The following is a 19,854-nucleotide window of genomic DNA, read 5'->3' as shown; positions in this document are numbered from 1 at the left end:
GATTCAAGCCAGCCTTTTCAGAGATCTTTTGGTTCCTGCCACAGAGACGGGAACGTCCTTGGGAATCTCGCGAGCAAATCCGGGCTAGGGTGTGTGTTCCGCGATAAGCACGTGGTCTGGCGCTTTTCCCCTTGCCTACTCCATTCGAATGCGAATCACACAACGGCTGCACTGCCGTTCGTGAGCCTGCGAGCATTCGCAAGGCTATTCGCAAGGGAACCATCCCTCTTTTCCTTGTCCCATAGACACAATGGCATTATCACTCTTCACCACGCTCTTATCCATCAGCTCTGCCCTCGCCGTTCCCACCATCACCGTGACCGACCAGGTCGTGCTCGGTGGCTCAGTTCTCGACGTACCCAAGCCAGAAATAGGATGGGCCGACCCAAGACTCAATGGCGGGCAGTTTCTTGACGTGTGCTTTCAATGCTTCCAGTTGTTGGCATTGGAATCTCACTATCTTTCTAGTTTACGACTCCAAGATTCGGAGAACCATTAAACGTTATCATTTCCAACTTGTCCGACCCTTACATCCTCACTGATAGCGGCTTCCGCGCTTACTACAAGTGAGCCTTCCCTACGCGATCTCTGAAGGTCCTTTTGAACTCTGAGTCTTAAATAGATCCATTGGGTTCTCTGAGGAATGTCTAGGTCTCCACTACGGTCATGTCCACAAAGCAGACCTCGGAGATGGAGATGGTCGCAAATCTGAGCACATACTTGCACGCCAGTATTACTTTCCTATCTGGGGCACATGTTGGGAAAGCTTTGCAGGTTCGTACTCTATGCTCTTCCTTGTTTGCGTGTTTGTTGAGATAGCGACAATAGGAGGTAATCACTTTCGAGCGTGGAAGCAGAATGGCACGGATGCTGATACAGGAGCCTGGTTCTTAGCGTGAGTCGCTCCATGTTTAGTAACCTACGACTGACTGATATTGTTATATCCTGCAGAGTATCCAAAGAAGAAGCAAGTGCTACAGCATCCTCAGATACTGCCTACTAACCTTACCATTTATTTAGCATTCAGCGAAGAATCATATGATAATACCAGATGGCTACAATATTGGGCGCGACTTGCTCGTTGACAATGCTGTTTCTGGAGGTTTTTGGAATAGCATGTGGTGGAAGGCAGAGGTGGAGTGGAGGGAAGGCCTCCTTGAGCCCGGATGGAAAGGTGAGGCATATTTCATCAAGGTAGTAGCTGCACCTAACATAATTTCCTAGGTGTTAACCATGCTATCGCCCAAGACGGTCGCATCGCGATTTTGACAGTCAAACGACTATAATTTGTTCACTAGAAAGGACTTCTTTGTTGTGCATTAGACTAATGAAATCTGTAGAGCAGTCATTACTTTTGTGACGACTATACCACACGCCAATCTTGGACATCGGACATGTTGATATTCTATGCTGTGCTTCTTACTTCACTTGTATTCGATCCAGACGGACCTGTAGTATTGACATATATATTGTTTTATCTATGCGGAAAATTCTGATTATTCGTCACAACAATGGTTATACATTCAGATGATAAAAGTGCATGATGATAACAGAGAAACCAAGACTGACGTACACAGATGGGGCAGGCATAATAGTGGTTACAGAGATGTTAATCTAAAGTGACAAACCAAACGATCAAACGATAAATCAGCCAGAGCACATTACGCAGGCATCCTTGTTCTCCAGCGAACACAAAAGTTTAGCCTCTTCCAGTTCACGTTCATGTTGCCGTTGCAGCGCAGCCGCAAAATCGGGATCTTTTTCTGCAGCTTGTCGTGTCTTCTCATCCAAAGTGGACAAAAAAGAAACGGGATCCGCATTCGAGACCGAAGTGCTAGATGTGGTGTCGACAGGCGAGGGAGAGGAGCTTGTCTGCGACAATGGGGTAGAGAGTGATGATGAAAGAGTCGACGCGGGTATAGGTATCACCGGCTGAGCGACACTTCGTACAGGTGATGCCGAGGCAGAAGAGGAAGGAGTGGGAAGGCCGTTGACACGTCCAACGCGGCTGGCGGCACCATTCTGCTTGTTCTTTTGGGCATCTTTGATAAAGCTCTGGTCGACCGTGAACTGGATAGCCTGAGCAGCAGGGCGTGTTCGCATATAATACATGCCCGTTTTCAGACCCTTTTTCCACCCGTAGAAGTGCATACTAGTGAGCTGCCCGAGTGTTGGCGACTGTAAGTGGATGTTCAAGCTCTGACTTTGGCAAATAAAGGCTCCACGGTCAGCAGCGAGGTCGATAACTTTCTTCTGGCTGATCTCCCAGACAGTCTTGTAGATAGCCTTAACGTCTTCAGGAATGCCAATGATACTTTGGATAGATCCGTTGTTAGCAATGATCATATTTTTCATTTGGTCATTCCAGAGACCAAGGTCCACTAATTCTCTGAGTAACCACGGGCAAACAATCTGGAATTCACCCGCGAGCACGCGACGGGTATAGATGTTGCTAACATATAATGTCAATAACCAATACAACCTCTATGTCATGAAACTCACCTAGTGTATGGCTCGAAGCACTCGTTGAAGCCGAGGATTTGACTAGTCGAGGCTGTGGGCATAGGAGCCAGAAGCAACGAGTTCCGTAGACCAGTACGAGCAATCCTTTCTTTCAAGGATGTCCAATCCCACAAATCCGTTGGAGTAACTCCCCATAGGTCGAACTGCAACTGGCCCTGCTCTGCCGGGCTGCCTTTCCATGTTTCATACGGGCCCTCCTTCTCCGCCAACTCACTACTGGATTCTAGAGCAGCGTGGTAAATGGTTTCGAATATCTGAATGTTGAGCTCCTTTGCTTCGGGAGAATCAAACGGCATGCGAAGTGCCATAAACGCATCTGCCAGGCCCTGCACACCAACTCCAATGGGACGATGACGCATGTTTGATCTACGAGCCTCAGGAGTTGGGTAGTAGTTGACGTCAATAATACGATTCAAGTTTTTGGTAATGACTTTGGCGACGTCGTGTAACTTCTGGAAATCATACTTGCCATTCACAATAAATGAAGGAAGAGCCATAGAAGCGAGATTGCAGACTGCAGTCTCGTCAGGAGATGAGTATTCGATGATCTCAGTGCAGAGGTTAGACGACTTGATAGTTCCCAGATTCTTCTGGTTGGACTTGCCTATCAAAGCAACATAGTTGAGTTAAGTCCAGCGCAAACATATATGCGAAGTATAAAAACTTACGGTTAGCAGCATCCTTGTAACACATGAAAGGACCACCGGTTTCAATCTGGGCTTCTAATATGGCGTACCATAACTTCTGGGCCGGTATAGTTCGTCTAGAACGACCCTCCTTTTCGTACTTTTCATATAAGGCCTCAAACTCTTCTCCGTAAACCTCGTGCAAATTGGGGGCCTCGTTAGGACAAAACAATGACCACTCTCCGTTAGCTTCAACACGTTTCATGCTTTAATGAAGATAGTTAGCACAAGTGTATTGGATAGTAGAGGAGCCACGTACAATAAATCAGGAATCCAAAGGGCATAGAACAAGTCTCGGGCACGGGACTCTTCTTTACCGTGATTTTTTCGAAGATCGATGAAGTCAAAAATATCGTTGTGCCAGGGCTCAAGGTATATAGCAAACGCGCCAGGACGCTTATTGCCACCCTGGTCAACGTAACGAGCAGTAGCATCGTAAGCACGAAGCATGGGAACAATACCGTTCGAATATCCATTCGTCCCAGCGATGTAAGAACTAGTGAGCAATGAGCGAAATGAAAATGATGATAGGTTATGTGATCATCCCGAACTTACCCTGTAGCACGGATACAATGGATATTCAACCCAATACCACCAGCAGTCTTGCTAATCATGGCACAATTTTTCAACGTGTCATAAATACCTTCAATAGAATCGTCTTTCATACAAACTAAGAAGCACGAGCTGAGCTGTGGATGGGGCGTGCCGGCATTGAACAATGTTGGGGATGCATGCGTAAAGTATCGCTCTGACATAAGATGATATGTCTCTAGGACACGATCTATGTCCGAGCCATGAATGCCAACCGCAACTCGCATGATCATGTGCTGAGGGCGTTCGGCGACACGGTTGTTGATTCTCAAAAGATAAGATCGTTCGAGAGTTTTGAATCCAAAGCTACATAATCCCGTACGTTAGCTATGACGAGAGAAACGATCTGAGACTAACATACAAGTTATAGTGGAAATCACGATCATAGATAATAGCCGAGTCCAACGTTTCCGCGTGAGCTTGGACAACTTCGTACGTCTCTTTAGAGATCATACTGGCAGCTCTGCCATTCTTGGGGTTAACTGCACAGCATATTATGTCAGAGCTTCGAGTAAGAAAGACCAAGATAGCGCACTATATTCATAGAGATCTTTCACTACCTGGGAGAAATTTTTCTTGGTCTCCTTGTGAAGGTTCGAGATGGCGATACGTGCTGCAAGAATAGCATAGTCGGGATGCTTGGTGGTAAGGTAGGCAGCAGTCTCAGCTGCGAGGTTCTGGATAACGTTTGGTTTAATGCAAAATGTGCAGATTGAAAGAGCATACATCAAGTTCTACTGTCGTCACTCCCTGATAGACACCAGCGATAACCTTTTGCGTGATCCTGACTCGATAGATCAGACATTTAGTCGCCTATTGAAGAAAGCAGACCGACTCAATAGGGTCGACGTAGTCAACATCGAGGCCGTAGCAAAGTTTGTTTATCCTAGCAGTAATCTACGGAAGATGAGCTTGGCTACACTTAGATCGATACACGTTTTGACGCGTACCTTATCGAACTGAACGCGTTCCTTACGCCTGATGGCCATGATATATCAAATTAATAACAAGGTGCTATTATATTCAGTGAGGGTAGCTTACCCATCTATCGTATGCAAAAGTCGCGATCAGCACAATAAGCACAGTACTACACGAAAGATCCAAGACGAACCTCTTTTGAATACAAAGGCCATCTGGTATGCGGTTAATTAGACGATGGCAGGCACAATAGCCGTTGTACAGGGTAGCGAGAATGGGGGAAGGTGGTGAGCGAGGTGAAGGAGAGAATCAACGCGTCGCGCAACTTTTTAAATGAAGTTCGCATTACTAAGCGAGTGGCACGTTCAGGGGTTTCAGAATTATGTTGCAAGGTAAAACAGCCAATTTATGCTTAATAATACCCATATTTTAGTATACTTTAGTACATATCAGGAGTTTTAGGACCAGACATCATAGTTTTTATATACAAACTGGGTATTTTAACAGTTTCTACTAAGCCTTATTCGGAAATCGAGGCCTAGGTTAGGGTCACAACGCGGTAATCAACAAGAATAATTGACGCGTTGTTTTCGTTTGTTGTAGGCGCGTCATCTTTCCCATCCCCCAACACGCTGGCGGTGTCTGCCTCGAGGCGTTCATTTCCTTTCTTGTTTCCAACTTATTTTATCTTTATTTCGTTTACTTATCTTTCGTCTTCGTTCTATATCTGACTGAGATTGCTTCTGTCCCTTTCTATCATGCCTCATGCCCAGCAAATCCACACAGGCGATCCCGCATATGCATCTCCCGTCATCCGTGCCCCCTCTCCTGCGAGCTCGGTCGGAACGGCATATGGACCTGACGAGACGTCTCTTTCGGATATGGAATTAAGTCAGGATGCTTTTGAGAAGAAGTGTCTGGAGGCTTTGAAGCTTGACTGGCAAAAAGAGGAGGAGATAAGGGCCGATCGCACTCCTTTAATCCAAAAACCAAAGACACAAGCAGAAGAGATAAGTGTGTATCCTTTTTCACCATTTTCTGGGCACGGTTGTTGACAGTATACGCAGTATTATACGAAAATATCGTACGAAACCTTCGTCGGCGTGTCCAGCAACTCGAGGACGACGAGCTCTTTGAACAGACCCTTTTACGAGGCTCGCAGGTTGCCTTAGAGCAACAACCCTCTTCAAATGACATGGACGCTTTGATGAAAAGCCTAATGACTACCACACTTAGTAATGGATCTAATACAGCCCCTAATATTTCAAATGGGCCGTGGAATAGTGGCCCACGGTATAATAACGAAGGTATGAGCAGAATGACAGCTGGGAAGCAAAACGGAAAAGGGAAAGGCAGAAGTTTTAAACCATAAGCATACAAGTGTAAACCACTATACTACACAGCGATCCAGAGGGTATGAATTGATGCAGCGTTGATAGCACGTGAAATGTCGAGGGAACGTAAGTAAAGAGGAGGCTTATATTACAGTGCGATTTAGCCTTAATAATCGCCAGATTCAGAGAAATAGTCAGGCAGCGCTTCTTGGATCTGTTTGATCTTATCATGAATCGAACGCCTGGCTGACATTCGGCAGTCGTGATGCATATAAGTGGCCGAACCCCATCTATCAAACTCCTTCGCCATGGCCTTCAGTCGCCCCAGCACGTCTGCGATCGCGAGCGAATGTACACTCTCAATTCGGGTCTTCTCCTTCCAGAACTCCGTCCAACTCTGTGTACAACCATTCTGGTGCCAAGTAGCCCCACAAGAAGGGGCGTGTTCAAAGTGTGGGGGCACAACGCGCAACCGTTCCCAAGCCGTAGAAAGACGGTAATGGCCAGAGAGTAAGCGAAGTTGTTGTGTTGGAGTAACAACGAGGCGATCCTGGTCACCGCTAATCGAGGTCTGCTGCGTCTCGTTGTCAGCATTGGAATTGCAGGTGAACTTGGCTTTCTCCATCACTTCTAGATAGGCTGCGCCGCGAAGGCTCCTGAGATTGAGCTCGTCAGCAATTGTCATTGCAAGATATGCGTATTGAAGAGACGACGACATGAGTTGTTGGAGTAAAGAGACCATAGTCTCTAGTAACTTGGCATGGTTACACATTTGAGCAAGACGGACCAGCCGCGTTAACTGCTCAGTGCCCTCGCAGGCTGATATAGATGTGTTTGCAGAATGCATATGGGATGCAGGGATGGACGTGAGGATAGGTGAAGGTTTTCGATTGACAAAATCATGGATTGCGTCGAGCGCCCATGTTTCTGTCGACTTGAATGAATATTTATTTGCGACTCGAGCGATATCAATAAGTTGTGTGAGGTTAGCTTGAGGGGAACGTGTAGACATCAGCTCGTGTGGCCTATTAGCGTATTAGTCAAATTGAGTTTTACGTGCGCTGACAGGGTAAAAAAAAACGCACAAGGCATAAAGAGACCATAGAAAATTCCTGAATTCTTCTGCTGTATCACCCTGAAGGACGATAGGATTGTCGTCGGAAGTGCCTTCTTCTTGCTTATCTCCTTGCGGTAGGCTAAACATAGAACCAAACGAAGAGGTATCTACGGACAAAATTGTGCGGTGTACCTGAACCATACGAGGCGCAGTCAGAAGAAACCATAAACAGCCGGCGTAGCGAACATACATTGAAGAGTGTGTTTTCAATACGAATAATGCAGCTTCCATCAGAAAAGTAATACTTGGGATCTCTCTTCAAGAGTGTATGTTGTGTTATTGGTGTAGACGATGACTCTGGGCGATTAGTTATTGAGCTTGAACTACGATGTCGAGCCCGCTTTCTCAACGGTGACTCTGACCTACGAGAGGGTAAGAGGATCTCATCCAGAATGGGAGGGAAGTCCAAATCGTCATCCGAGAGAGTTGGAGAAGGTATAACTGTAACTTCAGCCATATGTTATGGAATTTTGGCTTTTTTCCCAAGACCAAGTCAGTGACAAGGTTTCTAATGGTGGTAAGTGAAAGAGCCGAGGTTTATTAAGAAAGGCATGGGAACAGACCTTAAGGCAAGGTTAGGTCTTAGATAAGATAAGATTGTACCCACGCTCTATGGAAGGATTTCGGTCTTGCCGAGACTGGCGTGTGCAGGAACTCCTTTCTGATACTTATCCTTGCGCTTTGTTTATGGTTTACCCGTCGCAAGATTAAGAATAGGCTGGGATATATGTGGGATTCTCTCGAACTTCATTTTGAATCTTCCATCCAAACCATTCCTCCTTTTTCTACTAGCAAACCGGCGACATGCATTTCCAGTCAGTGCGGTTGAACGATGGCAGCCTGGTGAGCACGATGTATTCTTACTCTGGTTGCTTGCTAGCTATTTTAGAGCATAAATATATTCATTTTCGCTCTATAATAGCTACCCACGATAGCCTTTGGTACAGGCTCGTCAATGAAATATGAAGACGACGTCACCAAATATGTCCAACAAGCTATAGACGTCGGTTTTTGTCACATTGACACAGCAGCCAGTAAGTTCCTATTGAGAAAGTTCTCTAAATCACTTCTAACGATCACGGTTATCGTACAGTATACAAGACCGAAGAAAATGTTGGGATTGCGATAAGAGAAAGTGGACTCTCACGTTCCGACTTGTATATTACCACCAAATACGGCGGAGAGACGACCATTCAGGAGTCCTTTCAGAATAGCTTATCAAAGGTCAGCACTTGTCATATCTATATCCAGCGGTTCTATGGATTCAAGCGCATCAATATGTCTAGCTTGGTATCAAGCATGTTGACCTTTACCTCATTCATTTCCCTGAAGCTGTGAAGGACTTTGAGGCTGCTTGGCGAGAATTCGAAGGCTTCAAGAATAGTAGACTGGCAACGTGCGCACATTTTCTAGGGCTATCGTGTTGTTAGGTCAAGTGACCAGTCGCTATAGGAGCATTGGCGTGAGCAACTTCAATCTCGAACAACTACAAACCGTCTATAAAACTGCATCCATAAAGCCTGCTGTTAACCAAGTATACTCCTAATTTCTAGCATTTCACCTTTCTAGTGCATTTATTTACCAAGGCCTACAGATCGAGTTTCACCCTTACAACTATACGTCGCATAAAAGCCTCCTAGATTTTTGCGCTCAACATGGTATCATCGTTGAAGCTTACAGCAGCCTTACGTAGGTTCTTTTGTAATCACTGCCAACCCTTGACTGACAGTAATATCCAAGTCCAATCACCAAATATTCTGGTGGTCCTGTTGATGCTCCCCTGAAAGCAGCCGCTTCTCGCCTTGGGATTACACCGACTCAAGTAATCTTCTTATGGGTGAGGAGCAAAGGTGTAGTCGTAGTAACGTGAGTTTTTCTGCACTTTTTACTGTCTTTGCCTTATATATTGCCTTACAGAACGAGCAGAAGTAAAGATCGACTTCAAGAGTATTTGGCGATAGAAGACCTAGGTATGACATTCTATCAAATCCTTAGCAGTGTTTAACTGACCTTTGGTTCTAGCACCTTTGACTGACGAAGAAATCGCGGCTATCGACAAAGCAGGGGCCAATGGACCTCCTTCATTCTTCCGGAGAAGGTACAAGACTGTGTTATCACTTGCCGCTTTCCTACTGTGGGGCTTGGTCAAGCTTTCAATCGTGTTCTTCATCTTCAGACGAGTAGCTGGCTGAGGCTCAGCTTCAAGTTTACATCATCTTTACATATCTCATAGACCGCTGATTCTATTATAAGAATATCCATGTCAGCTATCATCATTCAATACACTATTGAAGGTGAACAGTGTATTTGCTATACGTACTTACTGTGACGGTATTTCTTGTCTTCTGAGGCTCGGGTAACTTAGAGTTTCAGGGTTTAGTATAGAATAAAGCTCCACCTCGGTTTCTATAACATGTAAAATTGAATGAATCCAGTCCTTCATCAGAGCCCATCATGACCGTGACCATGATCATGATAGTATGAATCCTTCGCTCGTTTGCTTGTTTCAAAATCTACGCTGCTATATTATCGAATTCCTCTGAACGTATAAGCGGGCATCACACTGTGCCTCTGTCAACCTTTCTGACCCTGTAAAACGGACCGGTATATCCAATTCTCGCTATCGTAGTAGCGTCTAACTGCCAGGTACTCGCTTCAACTTTGTCTCATTCGTCTTGAGTTAGCTGCTATCAACCACCATGCAACGACCAGATGAAATTCTAACTTTTCCTTACAAGCACGTCGATGGAAATCCTGTTCTTTTGGATGTTTACTTGCCCACTTCGCCCCCACTTCATTTGTTGTCCTCGAAGGAAAAGCCACGAGAGCACCATACTATCTCGGTTCCTGCAGTGGTGTATTTCCACGGAGGAGGCCTGACAGTAGGCAATAGACGAAGCTGGTTTCCAGCTTGGATGCAAAGTTAGTCTCTTGTCTTGCTAGGGCATTTCCCTTCTACGTTGGACATCACCAGTCCAAGTTCGCAGCCGATCTTTTGTTTTCTTCTACTTACTACCCACAATGAAACTGACGTCTTTATATCACAAGAACGCATCTCGGGATTGGGATACATATTCATCTGTGCAGATTACAGGCTTATGCCTCCTGCGACGGGCCATGCCATCCTCGCTGATATCAAGGATGTCTTTAAATTCGTTTCAGAAGACCTGAACCGTCATCTGGAAAAGCGCCAGGGTGCGATTCGGGTCAACGGCGATGCTACCATGCTAGAAAATAGTGGGGCTGACACCACGACCTTAAATCATGTACCCACTTTCCATGTCGACTCTGGCGCTCTTGCCGTTGCTGGGACCAGTGCGGGAGGTTTGTGTGCTTATCTCGCTGCTGTGCATGCTTCACCCAAGCCCAAAGCAGTGGCCTCCTTGTACGCTATGGGTGGTAAATTTCTGGTACTTCTATGATCACTCCTATCCGCTTGCTATCACTGACCCGTTTATCCAGACTGCTCATTATCTTACGCCGAAAACGAAGCCATTCTTACGCGGAAGGGAAATCCTAGACCCCAATTTATTCTCTCAATATCTCTACCCTTTCAACGGCTTACTACCAACTTCGGACTCTCCGCTGTCATACCATCCACCTACCTCTCCGACCCCTGGGTACCCTGCCAATGATCGAATGCTGATCGGACGATTGCAACTTCAGCTGGGCGTGGTGCTGGATTATTATACAGGAGAACATGAGCCAAGTCTTAGCGCATTCCTCAGGGAACGTTTGGCCTCACTATTAGATAATTCTACTCCACCAGCCCAAAGTGATGATCTACAATCCCTCATTCCAGCGAAACACATAGAAATATTCCCCGAGTTCAACGTTAGTTCTGATTGGCCTCCGACATGCCTGGTCCATGGTACAAAAGATACAGCTGTTCCGCCGCAAGAATCTTTGCATATGTACGGCTTGCTGAAAAAGGCCGGTGTCGAAGTGACGATGATGAATGTCGAGGGGAAAGAGCACTCTTTTGATTACGAGCCAAATGCGGACGTGATCCATGAACGCGAATTTGATATGATTGTGGAATTTTTACATAGACAGCTGGACAAAGGCCGCGAAATCGTCGTATAACTGAATGGAGGGACACTGGGACAATTATGTGTTTGGGACAATTACTTATTTACTTATGGTTATCTGTACCATGGACATGATGGACATATAGATTGATATGATAGGGCAATCATCGATAGGGTTAGAAAGTTTTATCTGCTTGACAGAATTCTTAGGAGTAGCGCTGTACACCACAATTTTGCCATCATCCATTGGTTCGTCGCGAATGAAAGTAAAACATCATGTGGGGTGTCTCCCGAGTGCCTTTGCGAGGCATTTCATAGAGTTCATTCACCCGTTAACCGGCTGATCTGCAATAAGACCAGTTCCAGAGCCTACCTACATGAGATGTCTTTGCTTTCAGGTGTCTGTAAGGTTTGGTGATACCTTGAATGCGCGAATGGCACCAAATGACGGTATCCACATGCAATTCCTTCGATGGTATACATATCATGCAGTAAACGGGTATACCACTAGGCCTAGATTGCAGCTGTCAGAATGGGTGACACAGAGGCAGTGGTAGTGAGACTAAATAATATACCTAGAGCAGTAAACTATGCCTGAAAAAGGGGCCCGACCAAAGGCAGTAAAGATGATGCATGGCTTTGTGAAGCATAGAGTGAGTCATTTAGATATGCGTCCAGAAATGTTTCAAAGGTGTTAGGGGATCCCCTGGCGACAGTTTCCATAAAAAAAAAGCTTCAACCAGAGCCTGAGAACAACGATCATGTCATTACATATAGCTCGTACATAAGGAGGGCCATGCGCCAAATCCACTATCCACAGGTGCGAGAGAAAATTCGATTCTGGAACAAGTATCCTCTAAAGCGCGAGCTTCAGGAAATGTTGATAAAAATAAGGAGGTAAGGAGAAAGCGGATAGCAAGTTCTATCGTTTCAGCAAACTGTATGATGTGTGTAAAAAGTCAACATGGCATAGTTGTAAATTTCCAGTACTTCGTTGAATCTCCGCGATACCGTGACGCGCCCGTGTCACGTGACTTTATCTTTCTTACCTCGTCTGCGACACTGGCAAAGAGGACCCTTGTTGTCCAGCGATGGCTACGAATGCTCTCCGCGCTCAGGTAGCTGCAAAATGGCAGGAATCATTTGGAAGATTGAACCACGGAGAACCTGGTATATCTGGTCTTATAGCCCTCAGCGAGGTATGAATCTGCATACTTGATATCTTGCCATGCATTCATTATGAAACTGACATGTACTATGCTGAAGGCATGGAATCTTGCTACAGACGTTCTGCGCCCATATAATATCAACAGCATGTCTCCTCCTCCCGTTTACAGTATGCCATCTCTCAATATCTGTAGGTTGACCAGTGCAGTTGACTTAACGAGAGCACAGGCATGGATAAGGTCAGGGCTGCGTTTGAATTAATTAATACTTGTAGGAGGCTGCCCGTGCTTTTAGAGGCTTTCGTTGGTACCTTATCCTTCTACATCACTAGGAGCTGCCTTACTGAGCGTATCGTCAAAGATGACCTGCACAAGCATCAATCTTGGATAACAGATGATGTGAAAGAACACATGGCACAGTATGAGGTATTTGACTTACATCTCGAGGATGCCTGTGCTTCGTCCCTTAGGATACATTACGATTTCAGGAAACATCCGATCCAGATATCATACAGAAACTAGTATACCGCCTCGCTGAATGGTATAAGGCGTGGGCACCCATGCCAGAGTAAGTGAATCTACAGTGATATAATCTTATGCAATCTCTCATGTAATACCTATTTACAGACTAGGTCACATCGTCACGTCCACTTACATCCTCACTTTTCAGACTCACATCTTTTCCATCCTCCCACCTTCTTTTGCCAAGGGAATCAAATCTCTCGTTGCTGCCACTCTGGAGCACACCTCTTCCGAGCCTTCATCTCATCTCCACCCTTCTATTTGGCCTGCGTTTGAGACTCTCGGTCTCATTGAACGATATGAAAACCTTATTGCGAGTGTTGGCTATGAGCACATCGAATCGTACGTACTCGACACATGCACGGAGAAATGGGACGAGCCCATGTTAGGCGATCTTCGAGACTGGATGGCGGACAGAATAGTACCCTGGATGATTATGCCTTATGCTCGAGGTGCCACCTCTGGTAATTATTGACTCTCTTTCAGGTGATACATTTGTCTAACACTTCATTTAGCCGACGAAGCTCGATCCATGATGCAAGGCGTGGGCTCAAGATTCGATTTCCATATGCATAAGACGCTATGTGATTTACGGTTTGTACCTCTTCTCCTTTCACCATGGGTTTACGTGTCAACATTTCGCTAGCACAAAGGAAATTTTTGATATCATAGTTGACCACCCTGATTCTGCTGGAGCATTGCAAGATCTCAAGGTACGTAGGCCTTTTGATATGCTTCCGAATCCTGACGACGTCAAATTGATTTCACAGGAATGTCTTCAAAGGGTGGATCAGCGTGCTGAGCTAGTTCAGTCCCTTCGATCCGCGTAATGCTACAATCTGTACCATTGCTCACTACGCTGCTGACCATATGCACTCTAGAAACCAAAGACGTTTGCTGCATCCAGGAGCTGACACAAAAGATATCCTTGCGCAATATGTCTCCACGATAAGATGCTTAAGAGTCATAGACCCACCTGGTGTTTTGTTATTTAAAGTCGCGGATCCGATCAGGAAATATCTGCGGTCAGTTTACCTGCTCAAGCACTTGTGAACTGACTCAATGAGTATCTGTAGCGATCGACCAGATACAATAAGATGTATCGTGGCAAGCCTAGTTGGAGATGAAGAGAGTGGAGACTCACTTGTCGATGATAACGAGCCTATCCAGCCGCTGCAGCAGCCGGAAGTAGAGGATTATACCGACCCAGAGTGGAACCCAGAGCCTGTCGATGCTGGACCAGGTTCGTATCACATTTTAAGCTAGGCAGTGTCAAACCAATCCATATCACGCCCTTAGAATTTCGTGCTAACAAAACGAGCGATATTATCAGTACTCTTGTCAGCATCTACGATTCCAAGGATCTATTCATCAAGGAACTGCAGGTATTACTTGCTCAACGTTTGCTTATCATTAAAGACGGGAATTACGACAAGGAGGCAAGTGGCATTTGGAGCAACATTATTCCCCTATCATCTGACAAATATTCAAGCGTCGTAATATTGAAATCTTGAAAATTCGTTTCGGTGAAGCAGCGCTACAAGTATGTGAGGTCATGTTGAGGGATATGACGGACTCTCGGAGAATAGACCAACACGTTCAATCGCAGAAGACTGTAAGTTGATCGTAACTTTGTTGTTTATTAAGATGATATGCATCTCTTCCCACAGAGCTGTGTGCACCCCACAATAATCTCTCAGCACTTCTGGCCCACCCTTGAATCGAGTGATATTTCCATGCCTGGTCAACTCAAAGAGTAAGCAGGACCATTGTACTCATTCCATCTCTTATCTAAGCTGAACATACAGACTACAAGAGAATTATGCTAAGGAGTTCTCGACGTTCAAACCTGACAAAAGGCTCCGGTGGCTATCTCATCTCGGTCGAGTTCATCTGGAACTTGAGTTGGAAGACCGAAAGGTAGAAGCCGACGTAACGCCTCTAGAGGCTGCCTTCATCGAGCTATTTTCAGAAAAAGGTCTGTTTTAGTTGACCTAGTTCTCTCATTACGTGCTGACCATTGGTTCAGATGTCTGGACCTTGGACGAGCTCATTTCTCGTGTTGGGCCAATAAACCGAAATATGGCATCAAAAGCACTTGCAACGTGGGTTGACATGGGTGTTTTAAAAGAGGACGAAGAGAATATCTTTAGGCTCTTAGAGATAGCTGAAGAGCCTACCTCTGGTTCACAAGCCCCTATAATAAGAACAGGTTGGTCAAACTACTTTATAATATAGGTCTATCAAAATTGATCACCCTTCTAATAGCTCCACCAGTTGAGGAGCTTCCTCCTGTGATGAGTGTACAACAACAGCAAGCAGAACAAATGAAAGTGTATTGGAAGGTCCGAACTCTGTTCATCTCCGTATCTCCATCTAGCTAACAAAAAATGCAGTTCATTGAAGGGATGCTTACAAACCTCGGTTCACTCAGTTTGGATCGAATACAAACCATGCTCAAATTTGCGCCTGGTTATGATCGAACAATTGATCAGCTGGGGAGCTTTATGGAGGGTGCTAAAAGAGAGGGTTTAGTAACGTTCAAAGATGGAATGTGGAAGCTCGGTCGATGAAAAAATATAACTGTATTCTAGGGCAATTGATTCAGAACATTCTGAGATCCAAGTATTCCAGTAAGTGCAAGCCATATGCTGAGTTCTTTCACCATCAGCACGACTATCGGTACGTGGCATAGTTTTTCAGTTTATGCGTTACGAACACAGCTAGGTCCTGCCATTAACCTATTGTCAGCGACTTATACCGCCCCTATATCAGAATACACTGTGGCAGATTGGTCACATCAGATTGTTTTACATGTCGAGGTGGCTGGCTAGAACTAACGTGAAGGACCATACCGGCACAGTTACATGCCTTCGTTAGGGGAAGACTCCCTCGACACCATGCGTTTGGGTGTGATTAGACATCATACAGGTGAGTACAAAGTTGCCCACGAGACTGAAAACTGACTTACTACAAAGGTTTGGAGAGCTCTGGAATTACCTATGCCGTCCAAACCCCCATCTATCACATAGCTTATAACGCATCACTCAACCGTTCACCCATCCACCGCAACTCACTCCAGAGCTTGTCCACTACCATCAGCTCTAACTCTACCCTCACCTGGTGTTTGCTCGTCGTTACCCATCGCTCGTTATATTGAACGAAAGGTACCGACGACTGTGGCAATCGCTGAAGGTAATATGTGGGTGGGGAAAGCGAATGAATATTAATCTCTTTCCCTAGTCCTCTGTCAATTAATTACATGCTTCCCCTCCATGATCGTACGTGATGATCCTTTACATTATTCGCTTCGTTACCTGAATTATGTTATACTGATTCCATAGACCTTGTCATGGCTTAACCTCCGCTCAAGCGCTCCACCATGTCGTAGTGGTCATTTTATAGTAAGGAACGATTAGTGGTAACCCATTTCCTTTTGCATTCTCCACGAGTTAAAATAACATAAAGCGGTTCTGCGAATGGCTCAGAGTAGGGCACGTTTTGATTCTTCTATTCGTCTGTTGACGTGGTTGAAGCGACGTCAGACCCCAAGGGGACCGACTGACTTATGGTCTAACTGTGTAGTCCCACCTTCAATCACGTTCGGTGCATATACTGGCAACATCAACGCAGCAGCTCCTAGTAACGACACCCTTCCGCAATGGAACGTACAGTTGAGTAGCTACCTCCTTGAACAGAGGCTCCGTGATACCTAGATAGGGATTTCCCGAGCTGCCTCGAGGAGACGCAACACAAAGGAACACACTGATACGCGATAGAACGTGAGTCATACATCGACGTCCATTTTCCGGGACACTTTGTCCTCGTATTAAGGAGAAGCATTACCACGTCCTGATGGGGAAAGTATTGTGACCTGACCGTGTCTTCTTTTCCTTCTGAGGTCAGGGGGACTCGGAACCTGATTGACGCCCTCGATAACACAAAGCTATATCAACCGCCAAGGCAAGTTTGGTCGACTGAATTCTGCGTTCCCTCCACTCAGATATTATTCGCGTGCAATCATGGCTCCTAAAAGGCTTCTGATCTTTTGCGATGGTACTGGCATGGATGGCAATCTTAGTGGTGAATTATCATCCTGTTTCCCATGGCCCATGATGTCTTGATGATTTTTTATAACAGAATCCAAATCCATGGCGCAAGCCAAAGCCGATGATGCAAACACCTTACTTGATGAAAAAGGTGAGGAATCGGGTCTTCTTTCTCTAACTGATAGCTGATATAAAGACTATCACAGAACCTGGTAAGAGAAGGTTACTTAGATGACATGATGTGAATTGAATATTTTTTTCAGGCGCTCCAAGAGGTGGTAGCTCTGATCCTCAAAATGCTTCAAATGTGTTGCGCCTTTGTTAGTATTACTGATTATTGTGACCTGGTGATCAACCTACTAAAGAGTGTCAACCTCAATTAGCGCGGGCTGTCAAGCTGTATTCTTCGTACGTCAAGCGGCTGCTGTAGTGGAACTGTAGTGCTGATAACTCCTGCAGCGAACACAAACAACAAATTGTGTTCTATCAAAGCGGTGTTGGCTCTGAGGCAGGTTTTGATGGAGACCCCGTAATTGAATCCAAGATCACTCGTGCGTATATTTCAGTTTAGATCTAATCTCTCGGATGATCCCATCTATTTATACAGAGGCTACCGGCATAGCAGTCGGTGAGTCTTATTTTTGCTATCGGAACCTTGTGTATGGTGTACTAATTCGAAAACCATAGCAAGTAAGATCCGTGATGCATATGCATTTATCGCACAAAATTTTGAAGTCGAAGACGAGATATATATTTTTGGGTAAGCCAGAGTCGACTGTTGAAAAAGTAGTGACTCATGTTACCCGCAGATTTTCAAGGTGATGATGGCTCGAGACGTAACTATGGATCAGCATGCATTAAATTTTGAAATTCCAGGGGTGCTTACGCAGCACGAAAGCTTGCTGGTTTAATTGTCAGTTGCTGATAAATCAAGTTATGTATAGTGGGACTGATATTGTTTCAGGACCGTATTGGCCTTCTGGAAACAAAGCAGCTTGGTCATTTCTTTACAATCTGGCGCCAGCTTGTCGATCACAAAGATCCTATTATCCCCCCTGGCACAAGAACCACTAGGATCAGGTAATGGTTTATGAATTCTTCAATGTGGGATAACATGACCGAAGTTATCATACAGGTGTGTTGGCGTATGGGACACCGTCGGCTCTGTCCTAAACGAGATAAACGCTCTCAACATTGAGGACGGTAGCCTCCCAGCGTCAATCGATGTCGCATTGCATGCTGTCTCCATGCAAGAGAACCGACAAAAGTTCTTACCTACGTTATGGAAAGTTCCTAAAGCTGGACTGCGTCCTGGCCAGATCTTGAAAGAGGTACATTTTGATATTCTGTTATGTGTCTACTGCTGTGCCTTAACATCTTTTAGGTGTGGTTCCCAGGTGCCCATTCCGATGTTGGCGGAGGGTATAAGCCACATGAGCTCGCTGACATAGCTGTTTTCTGGATGGCGGTATGTAATGCCTCGAACCCTGGACTTGTCTACGATTGATATGGCTAACTGATACTCTACAGGGAGAAATCCAGTCTTTCGTAGACCTTGATCTTCCTTTCCTGCAGTCAAGCAAGCAACAAGATCCAGAACCATGGGGAAAATCGCAGCCTCATAACGCGTACGAAGAGACTCCTTGGGGTGAACAGTTTGTTATTGGACACGAGACTCGCCTTGAAAGTCAACAACTCGCAAAAGACTCGAAATACCATCAGAGCATTCAATATGGACCAAACAACCTTGTCAAACCGAAATATATGGTCACATTGGATGAACTTAAGAAGGCATTTGGACCCGATTTTCAACCAGATTATCCAGCTTTGAATGACTTCGAGCAAAAGGCCAAAAATGAATGGAGCAGGAAGGCTCGGATGGTATGGAGATTCCCTCCCCGCTTGCTCATGCCTACAAAATTAATCGCTGTCTACCTCTACAGCCTGATGGTAGCCCCCCAAACGATCAACAGCCAGTCTTTGAAAACCCTGGAGATTTGTTTGGATGAACTGATGCTGGTAATTAATTGACTTTTGTATTCGTACTTTCGATGTATTGGGGAACAAAGCTGAAAAGGAGCACCGTCAAATGTAAACAAACACGATTCTACTGTATGACAATGGATTGACAACGTTTTTGAGATTAAAGAATCATACTGCGTAAGACAAAATCAGAAATTCCGGATATACTGTCGTTAACCGTCAGCTCGGATGGGGGGGGGGGCTATTCGGACGTCACAGAGGTCACACAAGCCAAGTTAGAGCTCCGCTCGGCACTATCAGTGTTTGAACATGATTTTGAGGCACCTGAACTTTTTGAAACTGAGATTGCAGTACCTTAGTAGAGCGTTACTTTCTCGAAAGTCACACATGGAAGGAACTCGCTCAATAATTCAGGATTTTGTGCTAGGAAAGTTGGAGTAAGTAGTAAGAATATATAGAACTGCTATGGGTTGAGTTGTTGAGGAAAAATGACAGTGGAACATATGTTTTCAGAAATGTCCAAATAGCCCCCCCATCTGAACTGACAGTTAACGACAGTACCCGCTGACATTTTGCAAAAGTTCTTAACCATGTTCTCTGGCAGAAGTCTTGGTACTTCCCCGGGACGAAATGCCGCTGTTACTGGACCTGTTCCAGCAGAGGGAGCAACTTGGGCATGGAACTCTTGTATAAAAATGGCAAACATCACCGGATCACGAGTTACTGCAAACTACCTGCTTGCAATTGGGAAAGTTTCGCTAATGTTGATACGAAATAAGCAATTGCCAGCCAGTGAGCTTACAGTAAGTTGGCTCAATTATATCCCCTGCCACAGAAAGATTCTTCAACGTAATCTCATCGATGAAGAATGGGATGCAGAGGCCTACTAATAGTGCTATGCGATAGTTGGTTTGATCATACCCTGCCCGCCGCG

The 19,854-nt window shown here is 45.3% G+C and overlaps 8 protein-coding genes across 8 annotated transcripts; 6 read left to right on the top strand and 2 right to left on the bottom strand.

The window, feature by feature from the left end:
* Nucleotides 1-152: 152 nt before the first annotated feature.
* SERLADRAFT_470939 (uncharacterized protein) lies at nt 153-1,531 on the top strand (the record flags this gene model as incomplete). Its single annotated transcript, XM_007319842.1, has 7 exons — nt 153-415; nt 469-566; nt 623-774; nt 829-895; nt 952-967; nt 1,021-1,174; nt 1,225-1,531. The coding sequence occupies 7 exons, from the start codon at nt 251-253 to the stop codon at nt 1,284-1,286; spliced, it is 714 nt and encodes a 237-aa protein (XP_007319904.1).
* Nucleotides 1,531-4,933, bottom strand: SERLADRAFT_450431 (uncharacterized protein; the record flags this gene model as incomplete). Its single annotated transcript, XM_007319841.1, has 11 exons — nt 1,531-2,452; nt 2,503-3,127; nt 3,192-3,415; nt 3,469-3,705; nt 3,765-4,106; nt 4,162-4,282; nt 4,336-4,477; nt 4,527-4,584; nt 4,636-4,697; nt 4,751-4,778; nt 4,908-4,933. 11 exons carry the CDS (start codon nt 4,931-4,933, stop codon nt 1,648-1,650), a joined length of 2,670 nt encoding a protein of 889 aa, XP_007319903.1.
* A 395-nt stretch (nt 4,934-5,328) lies between these two features.
* SERLADRAFT_470934 (uncharacterized protein) lies at nt 5,329-6,166 on the top strand (the record flags this gene model as incomplete). Its single annotated transcript, XM_007319840.1, has 2 exons — nt 5,329-5,732; nt 5,786-6,166. The coding sequence occupies 2 exons, from the start codon at nt 5,477-5,479 to the stop codon at nt 6,088-6,090; spliced, it is 561 nt and encodes a 186-aa protein (XP_007319902.1).
* A 52-nt stretch (nt 6,167-6,218) lies between these two features.
* On the bottom strand, nt 6,219-7,685 carry SERLADRAFT_362185 (uncharacterized protein; the record flags this gene model as incomplete). The annotated part of the gene is made up of 3 exons (XM_007319839.1): nt 6,219-7,077; nt 7,138-7,301; nt 7,360-7,685. The coding sequence occupies 3 exons, from the start codon at nt 7,624-7,626 to the stop codon at nt 6,219-6,221; spliced, it is 1,290 nt and encodes a 429-aa protein (XP_007319901.1).
* Nucleotides 7,686-7,819: 134 nt separating this feature from the next.
* On the top strand, nt 7,820-9,597 carry SERLADRAFT_470928 (uncharacterized protein; the record flags this gene model as incomplete). Its single annotated transcript, XM_007319838.1, has 10 exons — nt 7,820-7,898; nt 7,962-8,012; nt 8,092-8,203; nt 8,263-8,393; nt 8,456-8,565; nt 8,622-8,703; nt 8,764-8,858; nt 8,910-9,035; nt 9,087-9,139; nt 9,192-9,597. 9 exons carry the CDS (start codon nt 7,974-7,976, stop codon nt 9,359-9,361), a joined length of 918 nt encoding a protein of 305 aa, XP_007319900.1.
* Nucleotides 9,598-9,610: 13 nt separating this feature from the next.
* SERLADRAFT_470927 (uncharacterized protein) lies at nt 9,611-11,424 on the top strand (the record flags this gene model as incomplete). Its single annotated transcript, XM_007319837.1, has 4 exons — nt 9,611-9,815; nt 9,908-10,091; nt 10,219-10,579; nt 10,632-11,424. The coding sequence occupies 2 exons, from the start codon at nt 10,268-10,270 to the stop codon at nt 11,253-11,255; spliced, it is 936 nt and encodes a 311-aa protein (XP_007319899.1).
* Nucleotides 11,425-12,272: 848 nt separating this feature from the next.
* Nucleotides 12,273-15,509, top strand: SERLADRAFT_416324 (uncharacterized protein; the record flags this gene model as incomplete). Its single annotated transcript, XM_007319836.1, has 18 exons — nt 12,273-12,399; nt 12,467-12,536; nt 12,596-12,673; nt 12,728-12,792; nt 12,855-12,934; nt 12,994-13,352; nt 13,404-13,482; nt 13,535-13,601; nt 13,659-13,714; nt 13,770-13,913; nt 13,965-14,131; nt 14,188-14,327; nt 14,381-14,503; nt 14,559-14,644; nt 14,697-14,866; nt 14,918-15,100; nt 15,157-15,233; nt 15,285-15,509. 18 exons carry the CDS (start codon nt 12,292-12,294, stop codon nt 15,459-15,461), a joined length of 2,229 nt encoding a protein of 742 aa, XP_007319898.1.
* Nucleotides 15,510-16,910: 1,401 nt separating this feature from the next.
* On the top strand, nt 16,911-18,946 carry SERLADRAFT_439440 (uncharacterized protein; the record flags this gene model as incomplete). The annotated part of the gene is made up of 15 exons (XM_007319835.1): nt 16,911-16,971; nt 17,029-17,088; nt 17,144-17,149; nt 17,201-17,257; nt 17,321-17,345; nt 17,397-17,488; nt 17,545-17,565; nt 17,625-17,697; nt 17,747-17,755; nt 17,814-17,850; nt 17,902-18,017; nt 18,073-18,268; nt 18,322-18,405; nt 18,468-18,818; nt 18,881-18,946. 15 exons carry the CDS (start codon nt 16,911-16,913, stop codon nt 18,944-18,946), a joined length of 1,254 nt encoding a protein of 417 aa, XP_007319897.1.
* Between the last annotated feature and the right edge of the window lie 908 nt (nt 18,947-19,854).

This window comes from Serpula lacrymans, assembly GCF_000218685.1.
Source record: "Serpula lacrymans var. lacrymans S7.9 unplaced genomic scaffold SERLAscaffold_8, whole genome shotgun sequence".
NCBI lineage: Eukaryota > Fungi > Basidiomycota > Agaricomycetes > Boletales > Serpulaceae > Serpula > Serpula lacrymans.
The sequence above is the reverse complement of the archived record's forward strand: the minus strand, read 5'-3'. Positions and strand labels throughout refer to the sequence as shown.